The following is a 22,174-nucleotide window of genomic DNA, read 5'->3' as shown; positions in this document are numbered from 1 at the left end:
CACCGAATAATGTTCACAACTGTAGTGGACACTTCGTTCCTATCTCTGTCCTATCCCCTGTGCCACCCACTGCTGTACAGCCACCCAACTCACCAGCCGCCTCCACCTTTTTTCTTTTTTTTCTTTTTTTTTGCGGCCCCCCTATTGAGTTCAAACGATGAGGCCTATCTTCTCTTCTCCCCTCAGACACACCTAGCATCTCCCAGGAGGATGAATAGATACGCTGAATTAAATCATCCATGTCTCTGCAAGCTTCAGTCAAATATTTTCCACTTCCCTTAAGGGACTGAAGGACGTTCAGCAGTGGGTCGCTCTGTTTACTTTGTTCTCCCGGGTGGGATATTTCCATTTGAATGAATGTGCATGAGTTGTAGTTGGATATCTCAGCTTAAGACTCACAAGCATTGTGTGTGTGTGTGTGTGTGTGTGTGGTGTGTCTGTGTGTGTTTGCCACAAGTTTATCTATGCAAACTGTATCCACCTGCATGAATGTACTACATATGTATAAATTCAATTAATTCCGTTTTTTTTGGCACATGCAACAGCAGATAAGATATATTTATGCCAAAGGATATTTATGTGCATAATGTGAAGTGCATACCTATCATCTCAGTTCAATGACAGAGAGCCACCCAGAGCTAATCTTAAATCATGATACGATAAACTTTGGGGCTCTCTATATGAAAAGAATTCCCCCTCTCAACCTTGCCTGAAGCAGTGATAGGATGAAAAATGGATAGAAGCCCCAAAGGAAGGAGGGGGAAGGTCCATCTGTGAGCTGCATTCAAGGACAACAGTGTTATCCAGTTTGGAACAGTATGAAACAAGCCAGTGTTTTCTGTGGGGTATGGAAATGCAGGCTTCTGGATGAACTGTGGATGCTACTGTTATCTTGCCAAACCAACTGTGATGTTGCAGATTAGATGTGAATCATTGACTCCTTGTTTGAATCAGCGTGGCTCCTCTTATTCAGAGTGAGGGATAATGAACAAGTGTGACAGATTGTTTCTGATCAGTGTTGTGATGAATTACTGAAACAACTGGGATTGTTTTGTAGCATAGTCTGATGCTCATGAAAGCTGCATTTAATGTGATTTTATTTTATTCAGCCCGGAAGATATCCATTAATCTCTTTTTTGATCTTGTCTTTTTCTGTCTTCCCTTTTCTTCACTCCTCTTGTTTCAACTCCCCCATCACCCCCTCCCTGTCCTCTCACATAGAACCGATATCACCTGCAGATGTCTGCCCGCGTGCCTCCATCGTCCCTGGGCAGTCTGCTTCTGGCCGTCCTTCAGGGGGGAGACAGGGACAGAGGTAGCCAGGGGGACGGCAGCTGGGGCGGAGCAGCTGTGATCTGCCCCGGGTGGGAAGAAGGTGGTAATGGGTTGCTCTCTCACCTGCAGATGCATAGTGGCTCTGCCTGGCACTTGTGGGACATTATCAATATGACCCACATCACAGGCGGTGGGGATAGAAGGGGGGACGCCAGTGAGGAGAGGAGGGAAGATCAGAGGGAAGAAGAGGCTCTACAGATCCTCTCTTCCCAATTCCTGCGCTCCCCCTCCCCCATTTCCTCTGTTCTCCTCCTGGGCTCCGACCCAGAGTGTCTCTCCTCTGTCCTGCGTGCTGCTCAGCGACTGGCTCCTGCACTACCAGCGCTGCAGTGGATCATGGGATATCCCTTGTCACCAGATTCGCTACACACCTTAGGAGGTCCCCTTGGCTTGTTGGCTTATGGCGAGGTCGGACGCAAGCCAATCAGCTTCTACATTCGGGATGCTTTGCAGCTGATTGGCCGAGCAGTTACCGCAGCCACCATGGTGAGGCCAGACTTGGCGCTGATCCAAAATATGGTGAATTGTTATGACAAATCCAACCGACATGACCTTCCTTCTTCAGGACAATATCTAACCAGGTACACACACACAAACACACGCACACACATACACACACTATGCACACACTAATTGAAACGGCATATTGCCAATTACTCAAACAAAGTTTCACTCACCTTTTGCAGCCAGCAGTTTTTAATTCAAAGTTTCAAAGTTGAACTGAAGTTAAACTTTATTGTAGCAGGAAAAACAACAAAAAAAATGAGTTTATGTAGGCTCGGTTTTGTGTTATTTGGTTAAACTTTGGTTGTGTCCCCTGTTGTGTCGTGTCATGGGGTGTGAGATGTTGGCAACAACCGATCATGTACTGGATTTGATTGATGCAGTTTCAGTCTAGGGGGCACTCTATTAGATATGGTGCTTCAAATGGCTATCAGAGAGGTAAAATGTCAGCATGCAGTTCAGCCCATCTGTAATTTAAGTCTTCCCATTGGCTCTGTATGTGGGTCAGTATATCATGCTTTATGGTGAGTCTAATCAAAGGTGGAGTAAGAAGTTCTGAGGTTACAGGACAACCAGTCTGCAGTTAAAAATGTTGACATCACAACATCTGGCCCTTTGGAAAAGAGATGGCAACCTTGGAATAAATAATTCAGGATGAACCCATCAATTGTGCAGGGGCTTCTTCACCAGGTGTTGAAACATCAGGGTTAATGCTAGCAAGCTAGGCTAATCACCCTTCAATTTCTATGCCAGGCTCGTGAAAATTTGACATTTGAGACACTCGACTTCACAAAAAAACGATCTGAGCACTTTTAGTTCGTGAACAAGTGCGTTGGAGGGAAACCGCTGAAGAGGAGACAAATCGCACAACATGTGTAAGCTTGCAGAGAGAACTGATTTTACCCCATTAAAAGGACAACAGTGTGATCTTATCCCAGCAGACCTTTGGGATCAGGATTATCTGCAAGCTTATCTGCAAGTGAACAGAGCTTGGTTTGCCTTGCCTGCAGAAATAGACGATTAAAAAAAAAACAACAACAACAAAACGTTCAAATCAGCAAAATCAGTTTCCCAAAAGTGTGTCTCTGTTACCTTGACATCCAAGGCTTCATGATTTATTTGTGTTTTTGTTCCATCCATCTTGGATTTTTATCATGGTTGATGTTAGGAAGCGTGCAATAATGTAAAAATAGAAATTATTTAGTGCTAATTCATTAAAACACAATAATGTTTTTAAAAAATCAAAAAGAGACACAGGAAACTCTTAGAAAAAATGAACTGTATCCTTTTGGCTTTATGTGACCCCCAACAATTTGGTTATTACTGTCAGCCCATGCAGTTACGGCTGTATTTCTTTGACTCTTTGGCAAACTACAACTGAATCACTAAGTCACGTCCCTAAATGTTTTCGGGCTCGTTAGTTTTTGACTGACACTTTTTTGTGAGGACTTGCTGGCCCCACTCTTGGGACCGTACGCTCCAGTCGTTGCCCTTGTTTGTCCTCTGCACTACAGGGGAGTGGCGGTGGTGGTGGTGGTGGGGGGGGGGGGGGGGGGTAATGGATGTTGCTAAATAGCGTTGTCATAAAAGGGGGTCTTTATATGGCATACAGATTCACAGAGTGATGGACAATTCTGTCTGTTTCTCTTTAATGTTGCTGCTGCTTCAATCCCTGTAGATCCTAAAAGGGCCTCTGACAGCTTTCACGGGTCTCTGTCAAGGTGTGATAACGCGCGCACACACGCACACACACACACACACACACACACACACACACACACAGAAAAAGCATATTGAGAAACATATTAAACCATAAACAATTTCACTTACAGCAGAAAAGGGGCTTTAATCCTCACATGTGTACACACTTAAGGAAAAAAAACTCAAACACACTGTACAACCCTTTTATATTGCCACTCTGCCTGAGTGATGCTCTCCAGCGCCGGCTATTCCAAACTTAAAATTCTCTGCTCAGCCAAATGACACAGATCTGTTCTTCAAATAGCTCAATGGATAAAACAACACGCATCCAAATTCTGTAGCTACTGAGTGAAGGATTTGTGATTTGAACAAACATTGAACACACACCGTGCCTGCCAGCTGAGAGTGATCATCAACATCATCCACATAATCGCAAACTGGATTCTCATTTAGTTCCCTACTTCAGCAGTTTAGTTGAACAGAACAATTAGAATGGAAGGCTAGAGGCTAAAGCAAAGTGAGTATTGGGTAACAAAACAATATTATGTGACAAGTTTATTAGGTTTGAAGTGATTAATAGTTCATTTAAACTCTACAGAATAAAGAAGTAAGTAATGTTTTTAATCTGACTCAAACTTCGGCAGGGCTGCAGGGGAAATGTTCCTGTGGAGTGCCAATTGGAACACAGTCAATGCTATCAGAATAGACTATTTATAATAGAGTCATTCACGCCATAGTGTAAGTGACCTTTGTTCCTGGGCTGTGAGAGACCGATAAAAGAGGTTGTTCTATCGCAGTATTCAACCAGTCCAGTAAGACTCTTTGCCCTCCGGTGTAGTCCCCGATTCTTATCCGCCCCTGCAACAGCCAGACGTGCCACTGCTCCACAGAGCACTAACAAAGCTGAGGGAAGTGAGAGACTTCCACATGGAAAAGGCAATTAACAGCTCAATGCCCAAGGGAAACGGTGAGGAAGGCAAGCGGAGAGAGTGAGAGAGAGAGAGAGAGAGGGAGGATGGTCTGGAGATAGAAGGGAGAGGAAAGAAGTGCATAATATCACTGTTTCCAATTCAAAAGCTAAGGAGTGAGACTACTTTTGATGTAGTTCTTCCAAATGTCCAGAGAAAAAAACGAATCCCTGGATGATTACTCCCAAAAATACATTAGAGAGAAAGGAAACAATAGTCAAACATAAAAGACAGGGGAAGTAGGAAACAAGTAAAGAAAAACAGAAATAAAGTCAAAGAGAAGTCAGGAAAAAAAGGACAAAAAAGGAGAGGAAATAGATAAGAGACTGTTTGTTATCAGAAAGAAATCTGCCAGTCAGTGCCATCACACTCATCGCAGTTGCCACACTGATTCCATCTCCTCTGAAGAGATTTGAACCACTGAAACAAGCAAGTCTGGTATCATCCCAGACATAGAGTACACACACAGGAAGTAGACTTTCCTCTAAAGAACCATGGAGATGAAGTGATAAGCGAGTGTGACAAATGCCTTGGACACTGTTATAGAGTCATCATTTACAGGGCACTCTGCTGACTTTTACTCAGAGCATGTTAACTGCAGCCAGGTGTTATTGACAGGAAGCAATCCTTCTCCGACGCTGCAGGCTGACTTATCAGCCTGCTTTGACATTCACAGTCATTCTTTAAATGCGCTTTCAGGTGTAATGCAACACAACAATCCACAGAACCCATAACTTAAAAGTGGTGTTGCTGGAAAGTGTGTGCGTTTGTGTGTGTACTTTTAATGTACCCTTATCTAACATTCTTTTGTCTGTGCATGAATCCAAATCGCTGGCAAGCTGGAGGAAAGAGGGCCGTGCTCTCTTCCGCTTAGATAAGAGATGTGAAGTTTATGTTTAATTTCTTAGTGGCCAGCCGCAGCCACTAAAGTAAAGTATGAGTCTGGAGAGGGTTGACTTGATGAATGTGCTGTCTATGGGGTATGATGATTCAGTCACTATTACCATGAGTGATTTTTTAGCTCTAGACTGGAACTTCTGCTTTAGAGACGAAGAGGGATGAAAAGGAAACCTAAGTACATTAAATCAGAGGCTTTTTTGAAAATCAGTTTCTGGATAAATATTGCGAGGGAAATGAGTTTAATACCTGTTGAAATGAAAAATGTCTTTTCATGCACATGTATTTGCCTCCTCTTCAACGATGTGTAATTTCTTTGCTCTTTTTTTCAATCAACATCTCCGTCTTCCTGTAAAGCAAAACAAATTATGCATGCCTACAACAAAATGTACAAACTGAATTCGATCAATAGTAATTTTGTTGTATGCTCAGTCTTTCTAATATTCAGCTTTTAGCTGAATGTATACAGTATATGTCTACAAGCTAACATAGTTAGCTGGCTAGCAAGAACACTACATTGTTGTATCATTAGCTGGTCGCTAGCTCAAACCTACAGTGGCCAAAAAAAGCTCACAACAACACAAACACCGCAAAACAAATAAAAAAGCCATGATGCAAATAAAAGACACTAAGCAAATACAAAAATGTATTAGGCAAATATTCAAAGACACGATGCAGAAAAATAGGCACAAAGCAAATAAAAAAGACACCTAGCTTGTTTTATTTGCGTCATGGCTTTTAATTGTGTCATAGTCTTGGCATTGTGATGAGCTTTCTTGGCCACCATACAAGCCTGTTTGGTTTTCTCCAAAAATTGTCGTTACGTGTCATCAGAATCAAATTTTTTCATATTGAGGAAAGTAGGACAGTTCCAGAATATGGGCGAGGCATTTCTCTGAGGACATGTGCATAATCACCATCTCTCTCAGTAGTTAGTCTCTGAATGCTATCTTTTCCGTGTACCATTGAGGCCTCCCCTACAATAACTTATATATACTTAACAACACGTCACCATAAAGCAGCTGAAAACTCTAGCTGGTATTACGCTGCTGAAGTAGAATCAAGAAAGGGGTGCTGATCAAAACAAAACAGAACACACAAAGCATTAAACACATTTCTATACTGTTTAATTATCTGTGGAGTGCAGTCAAGCTTTAGTTCAGGGTATAGGCTTAGAGGTTAGGTTAATGACCCTTGTGATTAATTAAGTCTTCATTTTGACACGCATAAAGTATCTCATATTAAACTGAGGACCTTTTCCAGCAGTGCTTACATTCAATATAAGGAGTTATTGTGTCTGTTTGTCTGCAGGATAACTCAAAAAAATGTGGTTTGATTTTGCTGAAATTTAGATATAGGATGATAGCATTGAGCAGCAAGATTTTGGACTTAATCCAGATCTGATGATGTATAATGGCTTTGGCAGAGATATTCACTCCCAGAGTGGCCTCTAATTTGGAGAAAAGTGAGGCAGAGAACAAAAAAGCATGAAAAGACTGAAAGGGAAATGTGATTTTTCCTCTCTAAGAGAAAGCTATCCCCCTCTTCTCCATTAACCGAAGAGGAAAACTTGCCAATTCTAGCCTCGGCTCACACATAATCAACAGTCCCTACACGGTTCAGCACCCATACCGAATGCAGTGATCCTTGCATTCTTTAACATTTAAACAACCACCCGTACCAGTGACAATGACCTCCTGACAATCCGCCACTAATCAAGACATGATCAAACAGTACTTGTATGAGTTCACATTGAGAGAACTGCTGATGATGTTCATATGATCAAATGCTAAGTCATGACCTAACAATTCCTGCTAGGTTCAAGAGGCCAGAGCAGATTTATGTGCAAACTGGGATTGCTCTGCCTAATGTATTCCGCCATGAAGACTAATGCACTGCCATCAGGCGAGTGAGACGAATAGCAATGGCTGTCTGTATGGACTGTCAGATAGCAGGAGACCCTCTCTGCACTGCATTAACTTTTAATTATGACTTTCTGGGAGATGCAATTATCCATCTGAGACGAAGAGCTAAAGCTGCACATCCAGACCAAGCCCATCTGCAATATTGTTTAACCTTTAACTATTTTTTTTCCCTAATTTTCCCATTTTAACTGTGCGTAGTTTTGTGTTCCGTATATCTTCCATCTCTATACAGGATTATCTCGACAATGTCAATCATAAATCTAGAAGTTTGTTCTCAGCCTTAGTCAGTTTCACTCTCTCTCTCTCTCTCTCTCTCTCTGTCTGTTTCTCTCTCTCTCTCTCTCTCTGTCTGTTTCTCTCTCTCTCTCTCTCTCTCTCTCTGTCTTCCAGGTTTCTTGCCAACACGTCCTTCACCGGGGCCACAGGCCTGATCCAGGTGGATGCTGGCCTCTCCAGAGTTTTCTCCTCACAGCTGTTTCATGTCTGGAGCCTAAAACGAGGGGCTCTGGGCCAGCCGGCCTGGGTTACGGTGGGCCATTGGTCCAGAGGCAGGCTGGAATTAGAGGGGGGTATCCTTGGACTGGTTGGGGGGTTTGGAAGCAGCCAGGGACAAGGTCTAGGAGCTGGGGTGAGAGGAGGGGATGGCCAGAGGGATTTTAATGCTGGAGGGCGCTGGAGGCCTGGACTGTCCGTTGAGGGACACCGTCTGAGGGTGGTTACACTCGTGGAGCACCCGTTTGTCTTCACACGCGAGGTGGACGAGGATGGACTGTGTCCTGCTGGTCAGCTCTGTCTGGACCCCCGAACCAACCGGACCGATGTCATTCAGGGTCTCTTCAACCAGCTGCACAACCCTAACAGCTCAGCTCCAGACTGGGACGGCAGTGGTGAATTTTGACATGTTTTTTAGAGTTTAAAGGACGTACTTTATTGATGAAGTACTTTACTGTCACTTCAATTATAGATTTACTGTAATCGGTGTCAGAAAACATTTTACCTCGTGGCGGGACATTTATAAGGTCTAATTAATGCAAACTCTGGGCTTCGATGTCACCGGCCACATCTGCTGTCTTTGAGACTGATTGGATTTTCAGAGTAAAATCAATATGAGATCATAGCTGGTCCATCTAGTTAAAAATATCTATCACGAGCAATGTCAAGGGCTCCGTTCTACAGCTACATTCTGTGTTTCACTAGAGAATTAAAGGTATTAACAAGATCAAGGTCAAGTCTGTTTTATAGAAATACCAGCTCGAATATCTCTGGCTCAGAAGACTCTTGGACATCCATATGGGATAGAGGAGGGGCAGGACTGCTGTATCCTTTTGAAATACATATTCCGATATCTATACTTTAAAAAAACAACAACAGGTGGTTTTATAAGCAAAATACCCACAGTACAAGCCCTTAGTGGTATTTTTCTTCCTCAGCTACACAGTTATTGCGATGCAATGTCGATCAATTGTTTTGCAGAACAACAGATATTGCAGCTTGCTTTATTACTATACTAGCACGATAGTATTGCATTATAATCTCAAACTCCGAGCACTGAACGCCTTTGCGATTCAGTCCAACCAGATATTCCCAACAGATAACTGGAAAAAATTAGAAATTAATTTTTGTATTTAAGATAATCAAGGAGTGTAGAAAACTCAAATGTGTGTTTTGCCACAAATACATGATCAGAAAATGATAGTTTCATGGGTAACTGGTACACAAATGCACCTAGCAAGCGCTTAACTGTGACTGAATGTGTTTCCAAAAAAACATAAAGTGTAGAGGATTGTCAGGTTATCATCATGCTTACATGGAACATTACAAGGGCTCCCCTGTAAGCTACTCAGTTGTTACTGTTTTAGCTGTAGAACAGTGGGCAAATTCTCTCGTTTCCCTATAGAATTTTTTGTTTTAATATCAGAATTTAGTCCACTTGGTCTTATAAGACTGGGAAAGTCGAAAGAAGCAGGAGGGTTCAATTATTTATCCACGTTCAATCTAGCAGAGGGCTAACCTCAGCTTGAGCAAGTCTCTGGTTCACATTCTCTGCCCATAACATGGATCCCCCTGGTCGTGCAGGGTTGAGGTGATAATGAGCTTAATGAGCATTTAAAGTTTTCATTTGGAAAGGGCTTGAAATTAAATCATGTTCATTTAAATTAAAATATGAATCACTATAGCTTTAATGTGTACTAATCTAGAGGTCATCACATTCCCAAAATTGAACCTCCTGCACATCGAACATCCGCATGACACGCCTCTCCTCATTCTCCTCATCCTCTCTCAGGCCTGCCAGAGGACCTGAGGAAGTGCTGCTATGGGTACTGCATCGACTTGTTGGAGAAACTTGCGGAAGACATGGGTTTCTCCTTTGACCTCTACATTGTTGGAGATGGAAAGTATGGGGCATTGAGCGGAACAGGACGCTGGACGGGGCTAGTTGGTGACCTGCTAAGCGGAACCGCTGACATGGCCGTCACCTCTTTCTCCATCAACTCTGCCAGAAGCAGAGTCATTGATTTCACCTCTCCCTTCTATTCCACCAGCTTGGGCATTCTGGTAGGATTCCTTAAAGTCATCATTAGTTTGTTTAGAGTTTACATTTTAATGATTGCAGAGGAGACGGGCTTGTCCTGACATTACACTACATTGTGAGTCAGTGGCAGCATCACAGTCTTCACTGATACTTTGATTTGTCAATCTCTCGTTCTGTTGCTGACAATATGTCGGTATTTTTTGACGACACCGTCTGCAACTGCTTAATTTCACCCTTATGCCCCTCTCACCCAGTCTGGTGAGGATCAGGAGTTCATTAGTTGGTGAATAATTAGTTTGCTGAGTTTTAGTGGACCTTTTAATTATGAAAGTTTAAAAACGAGAGGCAGTTTAAGAGTGTATAATGAGTCTGAGAGGCATTTAGGGAAGACGTCTAAGCAGAGTCCAGAAACATGCTGCACTTATTCTTTGATTTGTTAACATCTCCCTCTGTGGCTGACACGCTGCAATGCCTAATATGATCTGACAGCAGGGGCACCATTTCAAAATGAGAACGCCATTGCTCTCTCTTGCCCATACGAAATGATGAATAGCAAAAAAAACACGCAAAAAAACAATGTGTGCAATTTTTAAACTCTAATTATGCCCAGGAGTGTTGAAAATAAGCTTACTGGAAAGATGCTGCGGACTGGAGACAAAAATTAGCCTGTAGTCCAGATTGTTCACAAGATGCAATCTCCGTAAATAACTCCCATCACGCCTGCTTCTTGCACAGTTGTTTGTTTTTGATCTACCAGGTTCGAAGCCGGGACACCGCCGCCCCGATCGGTGCTTTCATGTGGCCTCTCCATTGGTCCATGTGGGTGGGAATTTTTGTCACACTGCATCTCACCGCGCTCTTCCTCACGCTGTATGAGTGGAATAGCCCCTTTGGCATGACACCGCATGGAAGGAACAGGCTGCGTGTGTTCTCCTATTCCTCAGCCCTCAATCTATGCTACGCCATACTGTTTGGACGCACTGTCGCCACCAAGGTAAAGTATCTCCCCCTCTCTGTGATAAATAGACATCATGCAGGATGGGGGTAGAGATATTGCAAGGAGAAAGGGAGGAGGAGGGGTGTGTATTAAGGGTAAGAGTTGAAAGAGGAAGCACGGAGAAAAATTATAAAGATGGCTGAGGAGGGTGAAAAGATGGATAGGGGAGAGGTTAAGGAGGGAGGCAGTGATGAAGTAGAGAGGTAGAGAGAGGATAATGCACATACGGGGAGGGAGAGGGGAAAGGGTAAGTGAGTCGACAGAGATTGAGGGAGTTATGGTGAGGATGATAGGGATGGATGAAGGTGAGGGAAGAGGGAGCGAGTCGAGGTTAACTCTGTCAGACACAAAGTTGCAACCAAGCAGGGGGGCGGGCGGCGGGATACAAGGAGGTGAGAGGGCAAGTTAAGAAGCAAGTATCCGAAAGTCGGTAATAGGGAGGCTGACTGAATGATGGTGAGATGGGGTTGAGAGGGTAAGAGAGTAAGAGGGAATGAAAAATGCAGCAGAATGAGGGTTACGGTGAGGTGGGCAACACTGGAGAGCCTGGTCAGTATGAGACATAAATGAGGTTACTTCCTCCAAGCCAAGTCTGTTAAATTAATAGAAGTATATTTTTGTTTTTTTTTTACTGCAGAGATTAAAAATATACTTCCAATTTTGCAATCCTATTAGATTTTATGATCGCCTCACGCTTAGAACTGTTGCACATTCCCAATTACAAATAAATACACCGACTCGCCTGAGCATTATACTGTGATAAAATCGAACTATTATAAACTACCTGGTTCCTGGCTTTTCTTTAGAGAGGGCGTGAAAATGCATCTGCTGGTCTCGACAATTCAGATCTACACCTACGACGGAGTAGGGCTGAAAGGAAGAAATGAGAGGCGGAGGATTTTTTTTTCTTTATTATGCATTTCAAGGAAAAAAAGTGAAGAAATGTTGAGAAAAAAAGGTGAAATGTCCAGGATAAAGACAAAAGTAAGAAGATTTATACGTCATCCTTGCACTTTGAGAAAAAAGTGGAAATGTAGAGTGTTCAAAATTTCCAACTAATTCAGTAGAGGAATTTTTTTTTTTTTATTGTGCAACATGAGAATAAAGTCGACCTTTTCAGACTATATCAAAAGCATATACGGCTGCCTCTATAAAGTGCCCTGCGTGGATGAATGATTGAAATTGTACTTCAGAACTGGCTTCAGTAAGAAAGACATTCTTTTTATGCATCTTAAATGCAACATATCGAAAAAATCTTCCTCTTCTGATTTACTTCAACTTCGTTTTGACATTTCTACTTTGTCTCCAAGTGCAAGATAAAAAAAATAAAATCTTCCTCTCATTTTTTTTTCCTTTTCCCCTGCCCTAATACTCCTTCGTATCCATCACAGGATCCCATTTCTGAACAACTTCTGCTTCAGAGTGAACATGACACACACCCATCATTAAAGAATCACACCGTCAGTGCACTTTTGTGCTTCTAGGCCAAACTCCATCTGAAAAATGAATGATTTTACTGCTCCAGTGACCGACGTTCACCTGCAAAGTCTTGTAGCTCCAAATGTGGTGCATGCTGGTCCTCATGAAAGGGAGATGTGGACCTTCCACTGCAGAGCCTGTCCGTCTTAAGTTGATGAAAAAAAATACAGAAATAAAAAAAAAAAACAACTGTAATTTGGATGAACTGCCCACATATTAGGAGCCTAAATTCCTCAGTTGCTTGAAAAATATTCATTTCATAAATGCACATATTACCGGTCATTTAGCAAATATTACATCATGCCTGCTAGTGAGGCTGATGATGGAACGGTTTGACAGTCACTCAGGATCTGGCTTAGCGGGAGCTTCCTCCAACTTACATGAAGTACATTCGGGTAAATATGTGAAACCTCATTGAGTTAACTTATTCCCTGTCTGCGCTGCATAGTGAGCATGCATCGTAATATTTCTTTCAACTCATCATCGTGCCCCCGAAGACGGTAAATGCAAATGACTTGGGTGGAAGAGAACAAGAGGCCAAGTGATTTCCCATAATTGAAAGGTCACAGGTTTGATCCCTGCAACTGGGAATGTGTCAGTTAACAGCTTGTGAGCATTAGCAGGATTGTGACCTATTGAAACGCAACAAATATAGTGCTGGTTCAAGGTTGAATGATCATGTGTGTTCTTTTTTTTTTTTCTTTTTCCCATGAAAATATTTCCAGCTGACTCACGGAGAGAGCGTTAGCTTAATCGACTGTCCTTTTGTTTCTTGGTTGTTTTTTTTAACCTCTGTATGAAATCATCGACCTATTGTTGCATGAATTATTAAGAATTCAGAATGCTAAATCTCAGCACAGAATGATCAGTTCCATTTTGTCTCAGCAGATATTTTATTTAGTCTACACATTTCCCATAGATTGCCTTGAAATGAAAAACCTTCTGAAGGAAAAATCATCCTCAGCTGCACCACAAGGGAAAAAAATACTTTTCAAATGTGTATGCCAACCTTCTTGTTTTTCTATTCAATTCCCCTGCTAATTATTTGTCACGATCACCTTTGTAATTACGGGTTACAACCTTGTTTGTCAAATTAATGTCTCATTCATGTTAAGCAGACTAGAAAGTTTCTTTCTTTTCCTTTTTTAAGTGGATCTTAATTTGGGGAAACAATAATAAGGTATATTAATTCTCGTAGGCAATTACAAGGAAAGATGTTCCTCAGGCGCCTCACAAACAGTTCCACTTTATTAAAATGTATTTTACTCTATTGGCTCGTCCTCTGTTATGTTTTGATTAACCTGATAATTACATTTCTAAAGAGGAGAAATGGGTTGAGAACCTCAAGGGTCCTCTGAGTTCATGTCAACACCTGTTAAGCTCTATTTTTACACATTTTTGTTTTTAATTGTGTCACCTCTGCCCTTATTAAGCTGTTGGGTCCACAACAGCTGTGGCCATTAGTACTACTTTTAGTGTTATTATGCAAATTTGGCACCAATGTCCATTTGGACTCAAAATAAGAACTAATTGGATTTTGCAGGTCAAAGGTCAAAGTCACTGCCACCTCATGTTTGTCCCTTTCTAATGAAGGAAGACGTGTTACATCTGGCACAAATGTCCACTCTTGGGCCGACGAGCATTTCAATAAATCTCACCCCAACACATTTATGGCCATAATTCCATCATTCATACCCTGACTCTTGCACTGTTTCTGACAAATATTTAAAAATTCACAATAATCACATTTTGTATCTCAAATGTCAACTTCACTGTCGGATCGTAATATTTAAGTGAGTTCTATCTCCTTTATTATTTATATAAAAGATCAAACCAAACAACTTGGCTCTTATCTCCACTCTGCAGACTCCTAAATGCTGGACGGGGCGTTTCCTGATGAACCTTTGGGCCATATTCTGCTTACTCGTGCTATCCAGCTACACAGCTAACCTTGCAGCAGTAATGGTCGGTGAGAAGACCTTCGAGCAGGTGTCAGGAATCCATGACGACAAGGTTAAGACTACACAAAAGGACACAAGTAGCATGCATGTACACACACACATATGCAGTCAGGTTGCTACACGCGTGCAAGCTAAATAATCTTCCACAAGGACATGCTAATGAGTGGAATTATTTGAGAAGGATTATCACTTTCCATATCCCTGTTGGGAGTTGATGTCCACAGTGTATTTTGATATGAGCCTAATGATTCTCTCTCATTTTAACACCTCTGCTACCATCTTTACTCACGACTCCCTGCGTCTCAGCTGCACCACCCCTCGCTGGGCTTTCGTTTTGGTACAGTGAGGGAGAGCAGTGCTGAGGATTACATGAAGAAGAGTTTCCCAGAGATGCACGACTACATGCGACGTTTCAACCAGCCCACCACCCCAGAGGGTGTGCATATGTTAAAGTAAGACACACACACACACACACACACACACCCAATCAAGTGCCTGATCTCATATTCACTGGAAACGCTTTTCTGTATTTGGTTTGTGCGCTCAAAGCAATAGCAAGTCATTTATAGTTCAGTAATTCTGTTGAGTTCGTATCATTTACGTAATTTATATAGACCAAAATAAAGATCACAAATCTGTCCTCAAAAAAATAAACCTTTGAACTGGTTACAGGACAGCCCAACTTCTGGACAGGTGGACAAAAAAGAGAGAGGGGAAGCAGAAAAAGAAGGAGAGAGAGAGGCAGGCACTTAGTTTAGACACCTGTGCATGTGGCACAAATAATAAACAGGGCTTTAGAGAGACGTGATGGTCATCAGATAGTTTTTGGTAATCTCCCTGGCAGGACAGACAATGGAATTTCTAAGGCTTAAAAAATGAGACAGAGACCAACCCACTGGAATGATAACAAAGGCCCCAAAGAAATCAAATAACAGGCATCTATGTGAAGGTTAATATAAAAAGATGAGTTTTAATTTATTCTTTAAGGACACAATAGACTCAGACCATCTGCAATCTTGATTATTAGTGAGGAAAAAGAGGGCTGGCATCAAACATTTATAGCCATAAGAGAAGATGGAGAAGCTGCTATGTAGTGAAAAGAAACTGCGCTGAAAGAGAATGTGGCTGTTGTCTCATTCTGACATTTATAGCTAACGATGTCATCTAGAGACGAGACAGAGGATAATGGAAAAATTCACACGCATCTGATCACATTTTCTGATTCACCAGTTGTACGGTCATTAATGCTTTGCTGATGACACCATCAATTCAGTGTGAAAGCTCAGATTTCCTGGTATAAGCGTCCGATTTACACAAATGTTTTGTTTTGGAGCTGATATTTCCAACAGCAGCATCTAAATGCACAGTATTTTATTAATAATATAGTTTCCTTGTTATTTGTATACATATTTGATATTTAGCTCCAATATCTTATTTGTTTTTGTTGTTTTTGTGGTGATTTCCGAGTCATTTCCTTGCAACTTTTTTACCATTTCCTCGCTAACTTTCTGGTAATTACTTACTAATAACCTCAAATTGGATAGATGACGTTAATTTCCCTGGGAAACTATTGTTAAACTGCCAAATAATTGGGGAGCGACAACTGTTTCCACACAAACTAACTTTATCGAAATTCTATCCATCCATCCATTTTCATTTGCTATACCACTTATCCCCTAAGGGTCGTGGGGGGGAGTCGAAGTCTATCCCAGCTGACATCGGGCAGGTTCAGGGTTCACCCTGATTGGGTTGTCTAAATTCTATTCATTAATTCATATTTTTAAGTTCAGATCCCTGACACTGGATGTGATTTCTTGTGTTTAAATACTTTTGATCCAAATGTCAGCTGCAGTATCTCTAAATATGAGGGACTTTGCTTTGCAAAATCACTTCCAGGGGGGGTCTGCAGCTTACTTAGATTCACCTCAGGGGTCCCCAGTATGACAAAGTATAAAACCGCTGTTGTAGGAAGCAGACTGTCAGCCTTTGCCTTTGCATCTTACAGACATATTCTAAATAAATCTTCACTTTGGAAGCTACTTATAATTACATGTTTCATTAGTCGGATTTGGCCTGAAGAACACCTTTGGAAAATAAAAAAATATATATCTTGGCTTATTAAAGTCCACATACACATTAACACTCTTGCACACACAGCTTTAACAACACACTGTTCTCACTCATACGCCACAGAGGACCAGCAGAGATGCTGAGATAGTGCCTGTGCTGACTTTGTGATACAAGAAAGATGATACAAAACTTCAGAGAAAGAGGTTGAGAACAGGGAAAGAGAGGGGTTTGCATCCGAGGCAAAGCAGAAGTCAAAGTCAGTGCAGAGACACACAGAAGTGAGGCAGGAAAACACTGTGTTGGCAGAACTACTGACCCCAATACTGCACTCAAATCTAAGAGGGGAGAGAAAAAAAAACCCTCACAAGCTTTTTCCTGCAGAGATAGAATGCCGAGGGCTCCACGTGCACATGCACACAAATGTATGGCTTCAGATGAAATAATGTGCATTTAAGACCATACATACACAAAGGCTTAGAACTTAGCTGTACAGACACACTTTCACGCTGACACACACCACTCAGGCGAGCATCGGATTCTTCCGACCCTCTTTAGTCCCGTGTCTCTATCCTCTCTTTTCTCCTGTTCCTTGTATTTGACAGGTCTCGACAGGAAAAAAAAAACAACAAAAAACAGACTTTTCTGCTTTGCTAGCACTGCAAAGACTTTATAAAGTCAACCTTTGGTTTAGTAGTGAACATTCTTAATAACAACAACTTTAAGGTAATTTGTTTAGTCTGGGTTTTGGTTTCCTGTTAGACCGTACGTGTTTGTGTGTGTGTGTGTGTGTGTGTGTGTGTGTGTGTGTGTGTGTGTGTGTGTGTGTGTGTGTGTGTGTGTGTGTGTGTGTGTGTGTGTGTGTGTGTGGATACATGTGTGTTTTGGGGAAGCTCTTCTTTTTTTGGGTGTGTATGTGTGTGTGTTTGTGTATTATTCATACGCTGTGTTGGGCTCAGTGTCCTGAAGTTATCTGCAGCCTGCTGCGGTCAGCCGCAGAGGAACAGTCTATAATTAAGGGTCAATTAGGTTCAATTGGATCAATATTGATAGAGAGGGAGAGTCTTGGGCAGTATGTATAATACCTTATCAGTCCGCCACAGAGGCTGTTGGTTTGGGTAATGATATATGTGTTTACACAGTGTATTAGGATGCAGGTAATCTCATCCTGCATATAAATGACAATGTTGCACCAAATACAGGATGGGATAAGTCTGGGTAGTTACAGAAGGAGGAAATTAATTTACAGCGCTACAGAAGTTAGAGATTGTCTCCCTCTCACCCTTGTTTGTGTGTGTGTGTGTGTGTGTGTGTGTGTGTGTGTGTGTGTGTGTGTGTGTGTTTGTGTGTGTGTGTGTGTGTGTGTGTGTGTTGGTGATGAAGGACAGATCCTCCTGCCTTGGACGCCTTCATCATGGACAAAGCCTTATTGGATTTTGAGGTCTCTATCGATGCAGACTGCAAGCTACTCACAGTGGGGAAGCCATTCGCAATTGAAGGTGCTCAACCAGGCGCTTGTGCGCGCACGCACACACACACACACACACACACACACACACACACTTAAAATGTTCTCTTTACACATGTGTAAAATTCTAACTGATATTTGTTTTTTTAATCTTCAACATTTTATGTTTGTTTTATGCCTTTGGTTCTTGCTTTAGCTAAGTTGACATTTAAAGAAGTGTTGAACAAACAAATCAGTTGGAATGGATCATTTTAGTTAAAGATATGCTCCAGGTTAACCTGTCAAACAAACGGACATTTACATTCTACTGTATTCAGACCTGCACACACCTGATTGCTGTTGGTTACTGTCTCTTCTGCTACGTGCCACTAAATAAGGACTTGGAAAGAGACAGACTGATCCGAACGATGAACGAATCCCTCTTTATAAACAAGGACATCAAAGAAAATGACAAAATTGTCAGGAACATTTCTGTGTCTGTAATAACATACTGAACTTCTTGACATACCTATATACCTAGTATTATTGGAGACATATTTTAGAAAAACTATTAAAACTCCAAAGTTTCAATACATTTGTGTATATCAAGTCAAAAGAATCAATTCTGTGAAAAGAATCGGTCTGCCCACCACTGATCTTACTGTGTTACAAGATTTAGTTTACAAACAATGACACAAACCAGATTTGCTTCATGTTCCTTCATCCAACACCCCAACTCTTCCTGCACTGCAAATATCAATGAAAATGACCTTGTAAACTAATTCATTGAGTTCTTACATTGACTGCGTGAAAAGATTCACCTCAGCGGGGTTAAATGACTCACTCACACACACACACACACACACACACACACACACTAAGTGGACGTGCATGCTCTCACACAGACATATGGAGGAACTGTACTTTCTATATACTTTCTATACATTTATAAACACACGTGCTATACGAGACCGCAGGCTGTCACATAATACATCGCACATAAACACACATTTATGTACCTTTTGAAGTACGTCCATGACACACAACAAGAGGCGATCAAATAGTGTGGGAAGCTACATGACTGACAGAAGAACACCGTAATTTACTGCATGAACTTGTAACACTGGAGGGTGAAAGTAAGCAAGCATCTATTATTAATGGAAATGCATTGTCAGAACATACCGGATGACTCGGGATAACATATTCATGAAGCATATAAGATGAAGGAACATTTACATGCACATCCTGGCATGTTTTGTGTGTGTGATCCAAAGGCTATTCTAACTGATGTGCCTTTTAAAGTTTAAAATAAAACGGTTATTCTTTCAGGGGAAGGTAATTGTTTCTCCTTTTATCTATGAAATAATCATAAAATCCTTGGCAAGAAAGGAGAAAAAAAGAAAAAAAAACAACAGAATAGAGCCGAGAGCCTTACAGACATTTTGCACTGCTGTTGTGTTTAACAAAAACACTTCTCCACTGTTTTTGCCATATTCTCACTCTTCTTCTCCTCTTTTATAATTTATACAGCTAATTTAACTGTCATTTAATGTGTTTCTGGAAAAGCATTATGTCATTTTAAGAAGCCTAACCTGCCCCCCCCCCCCCCCAAAAAAAGCTATCACATATATTTGTGATGGCCACAATCACTACCTGCGATGAATCCCATAAATCATTGACACACTGGGCAAACAGTGCCGCAACTTGCATCAGTATTGTTTACTTATTGTGAGTCAATAATTCAGTATGTCGATATAGTTTTATTTCATTCTATTTGAAGTATGGATGCTTGGTACAAGTAACAACCAGTGTGGGCTATAGTATATGATCAGTAATAAATCATTCCAGACAGATGTGCATTGTGATAGTTAGCTGCTGCATTGATTATGGTAGTAAGAACTGTATACATTAATTTTACTGTAGACTTATGAGTACATCCAAGTGCTTGCTGTATTTTCTCCTCAGTAGTAAATTGTAGGGCACTGCTGATCTGTCAGAATAAATAATATCCTGTTTCTGATAAATGTCTTCTCCTCACTTTCACTGTGATAAATTAAGCATCCCAGCCATGATTGTAAGTCCCGCAGTATTCCAGTCACATGCCATTTGCACATATTCACCATCTGAAGGTGACTTTGAAGTGATTTTTTTTTTTTTTTTTTGCTGGCAGAACACATTTATTGGATGTATCATGTACTTAACCTCTAACCCAAATGCATTTTAGTCACTGGAAGGTTTTTACAGGTGTATAGGTGTGTGTGTGTGTGTGTGTGTGTGTGTGTGTGTGTGTGTGTGTGTGTGTGTGTGTGTGTGTGTGTGTGTGTGTGTGTGTGTGTGTGTGTGTGCGCGTGCATTCGTGCATGCATCTTAAGCCACTTTCAGGAAAACAAACCAGACCAAACACCAGTTAATTGGGGATGGCACTTTCAATTGGGGACAAAAGTTATGTCCCTGATTGTCAAACTGATGCTGTGTGTGTGTGTGTGTACGTGTGTGGGTGTGCGCGTGTGTGTGTGTGTGTGTGTGTGTGTGTGTGTGTATTAGGTATCCTTGTGAGCTGTAATCAAGCATCCCTTCAATGCACTGTGCCAGCACAGAAGAACCACCTGTCTCAACCCATTATCATTCTCTTATAGTAGAAAAAAAATTCTTGAGTTGTTTGTATTTCTGTAGACCAATCATGATCGACATGCAAAATAACATCTGGGGAAAGTGCAAAAGGCCGTGCTCAATATAAAAGAAAACAATAACACAACAACACAAAAAAGACATATAATTTCGGTAATGAATAAATTTGGCACGAGGCAGTAAAGGCAGTCAAGTGTATGGTTGTGAGCAGTAGCTGTGATAGAATTTTCAGGAATTTAAGTACAAATTGCTTTTTGGAGAAAAAAAAACTGCCTCTGATCCTGATTGTGCATGTCTTGGCCAGCCTGAAGCACCTGCCTGAGGGCAACAGTTCAAAAAAGCAGTGGTCGGGGTGTGTGGAGTCTTTAATGATGTTAGTTGCTCTCCTGATGTAGCAAGAGGTGGAGACATCTTCTAGAGAGGGCAGGGGATAGCTGGTGATTTTCCTACTCTTTTGGGTGTAGGTTGCTACTCTCCAAAAAGCAGAATCCAGACTGAAATAATCTCCCACTGGCAAGTTATATGAAAAAAGTTGTTCCGGACAATTAGACCATCTATGCTGTGACACCGTGGGGACCCTCCTGCCTTGTGGGGACATGAGCCCCCAAAACTGAGCCCCTGTGATGTTAACTGTTATATTTTAGCGTGAGACTTGGTGGAAGTTTAAGGTTAGAAAAGTAAAAGTGGTTTCAATTTCTGTCTCAAGAAAAGGAATGCAAGTCAGTAAGGCAATGTGTGTGTGTTTGTGTCTGTGTGTGTGTGTGTTAGAGAGAGAGAGAGCCAGAGAGAGAGAGAGATATTCACACATACACAAAGATAGTAAATAGATAATAGCAAGAGTACCACATGGGAACAAACACCAAACTTCGATTCTTCTGTTTCTGTCAAAGCGTAGCCTCAGAAAGACCCCTCTCCCGAATTCCCTTCTCACTGTCCAACTCATTTTCCGCTGGAGACATCTACTGCTTTCTTCACTGCTATAAGACAAAGTGAGTGCTAAGACATCGCTGAGGCATTACTCATGATTGTTGGGTTGAGAGAGCTCCTCTTTGGTATGTAGAGTGAGTGACTAAGCCAGTAAGTCTGAATGATACAGAAAGAAAGCAGGAATTGCCTTAGACTGGAAATGCGAGAAGGGGGACAACCCGGGAGGAAAAACAGAATGTGAGATTCGATGAAAAAGAAAACATGAGCAAGAACAATAAAGGTAAAAAGAGGGAGGTCCAGTGAGGAAGGTAAAGGGGGGAGGTGGGAGTTGAGCACAGGGAGATAGAGGGCTTTCATTTGCCCACTGCCAGTTTGCGCCTCTCTGCACAGCGAGTGATAAAAGAGCCAGCCAACAGAGTCCCCTAATCAAGACAAACCTTCACCCCAAGCAGAGAGAGTGAAGGAGGGGGGGAGAAGGGGGGATAACAGAAAGAGAGAGAGACATGATGGAGGGAAGGAAAAGAGGAAGAGCGGTTCAGGCCATCTGAGGATGCAGGCAGGATTTATAGGTTTGTGGTCAGGAGATACCGAAGGAAACGTCTGTTGAAGTCACTGCAGGCAAGGTGCTCGGCTGAAATCTTACTTAAGTGGAGAGAGATGCCAGGGTGTTGCTGTGCGTCTTGTTTCCACTGAGTGCTATTGCGAGATGTTTACGACAGCCTAGACACAGCCCATTAATAATATTGCCACTGAACGTGCAGACACTCACTGCGTGTGTGTGTGTGTGTGTGTGTTTGTGCAAAGT

The 22,174-nt window shown here is 41.8% G+C and overlaps 1 protein-coding gene across 1 annotated transcript in view; it reads left to right on the top strand.

Moving 5' to 3' along the window:
• LOC147246301 (glutamate receptor ionotropic, NMDA 3B-like) overlaps positions 1-22,174 on the top strand; it is a 79,023-nt gene that overhangs the window by 44,328 nt on the left and 12,521 nt on the right. The window contains exons 2-8 of the mRNA XM_086182818.1: positions 1,222-1,916; positions 7,721-8,217; positions 9,615-9,886; positions 10,621-10,857; positions 14,206-14,352; positions 14,607-14,752; positions 17,751-17,866. Coding sequence (XP_086038944.1) covers positions 1,222-1,916; positions 7,721-8,217; positions 9,615-9,886; positions 10,621-10,857; positions 14,206-14,352; positions 14,607-14,752; positions 17,751-17,866 — 2,110 coding nt within the window. The remainder of the gene's footprint in view (positions 1-1,221; positions 1,917-7,720; positions 8,218-9,614; positions 9,887-10,620; positions 10,858-14,205; positions 14,353-14,606; positions 14,753-17,750; positions 17,867-22,174) is intronic.

The sequence above is a fragment of the Aulostomus chinensis genome, chromosome 17, assembly GCF_037954235.1.
Source record: "Aulostomus chinensis isolate RoL2024-O1b breed Wild chromosome 17, RoL_Achi_v1.0, whole genome shotgun sequence".
In the NCBI taxonomy this organism is placed as follows: Eukaryota; Metazoa; Chordata; class Actinopteri; order Syngnathiformes; family Aulostomidae; genus Aulostomus; species Aulostomus chinensis.
Note: the sequence above shows the minus strand (reverse complement) of the source record. Positions and strands in the feature narration are given on the sequence as shown.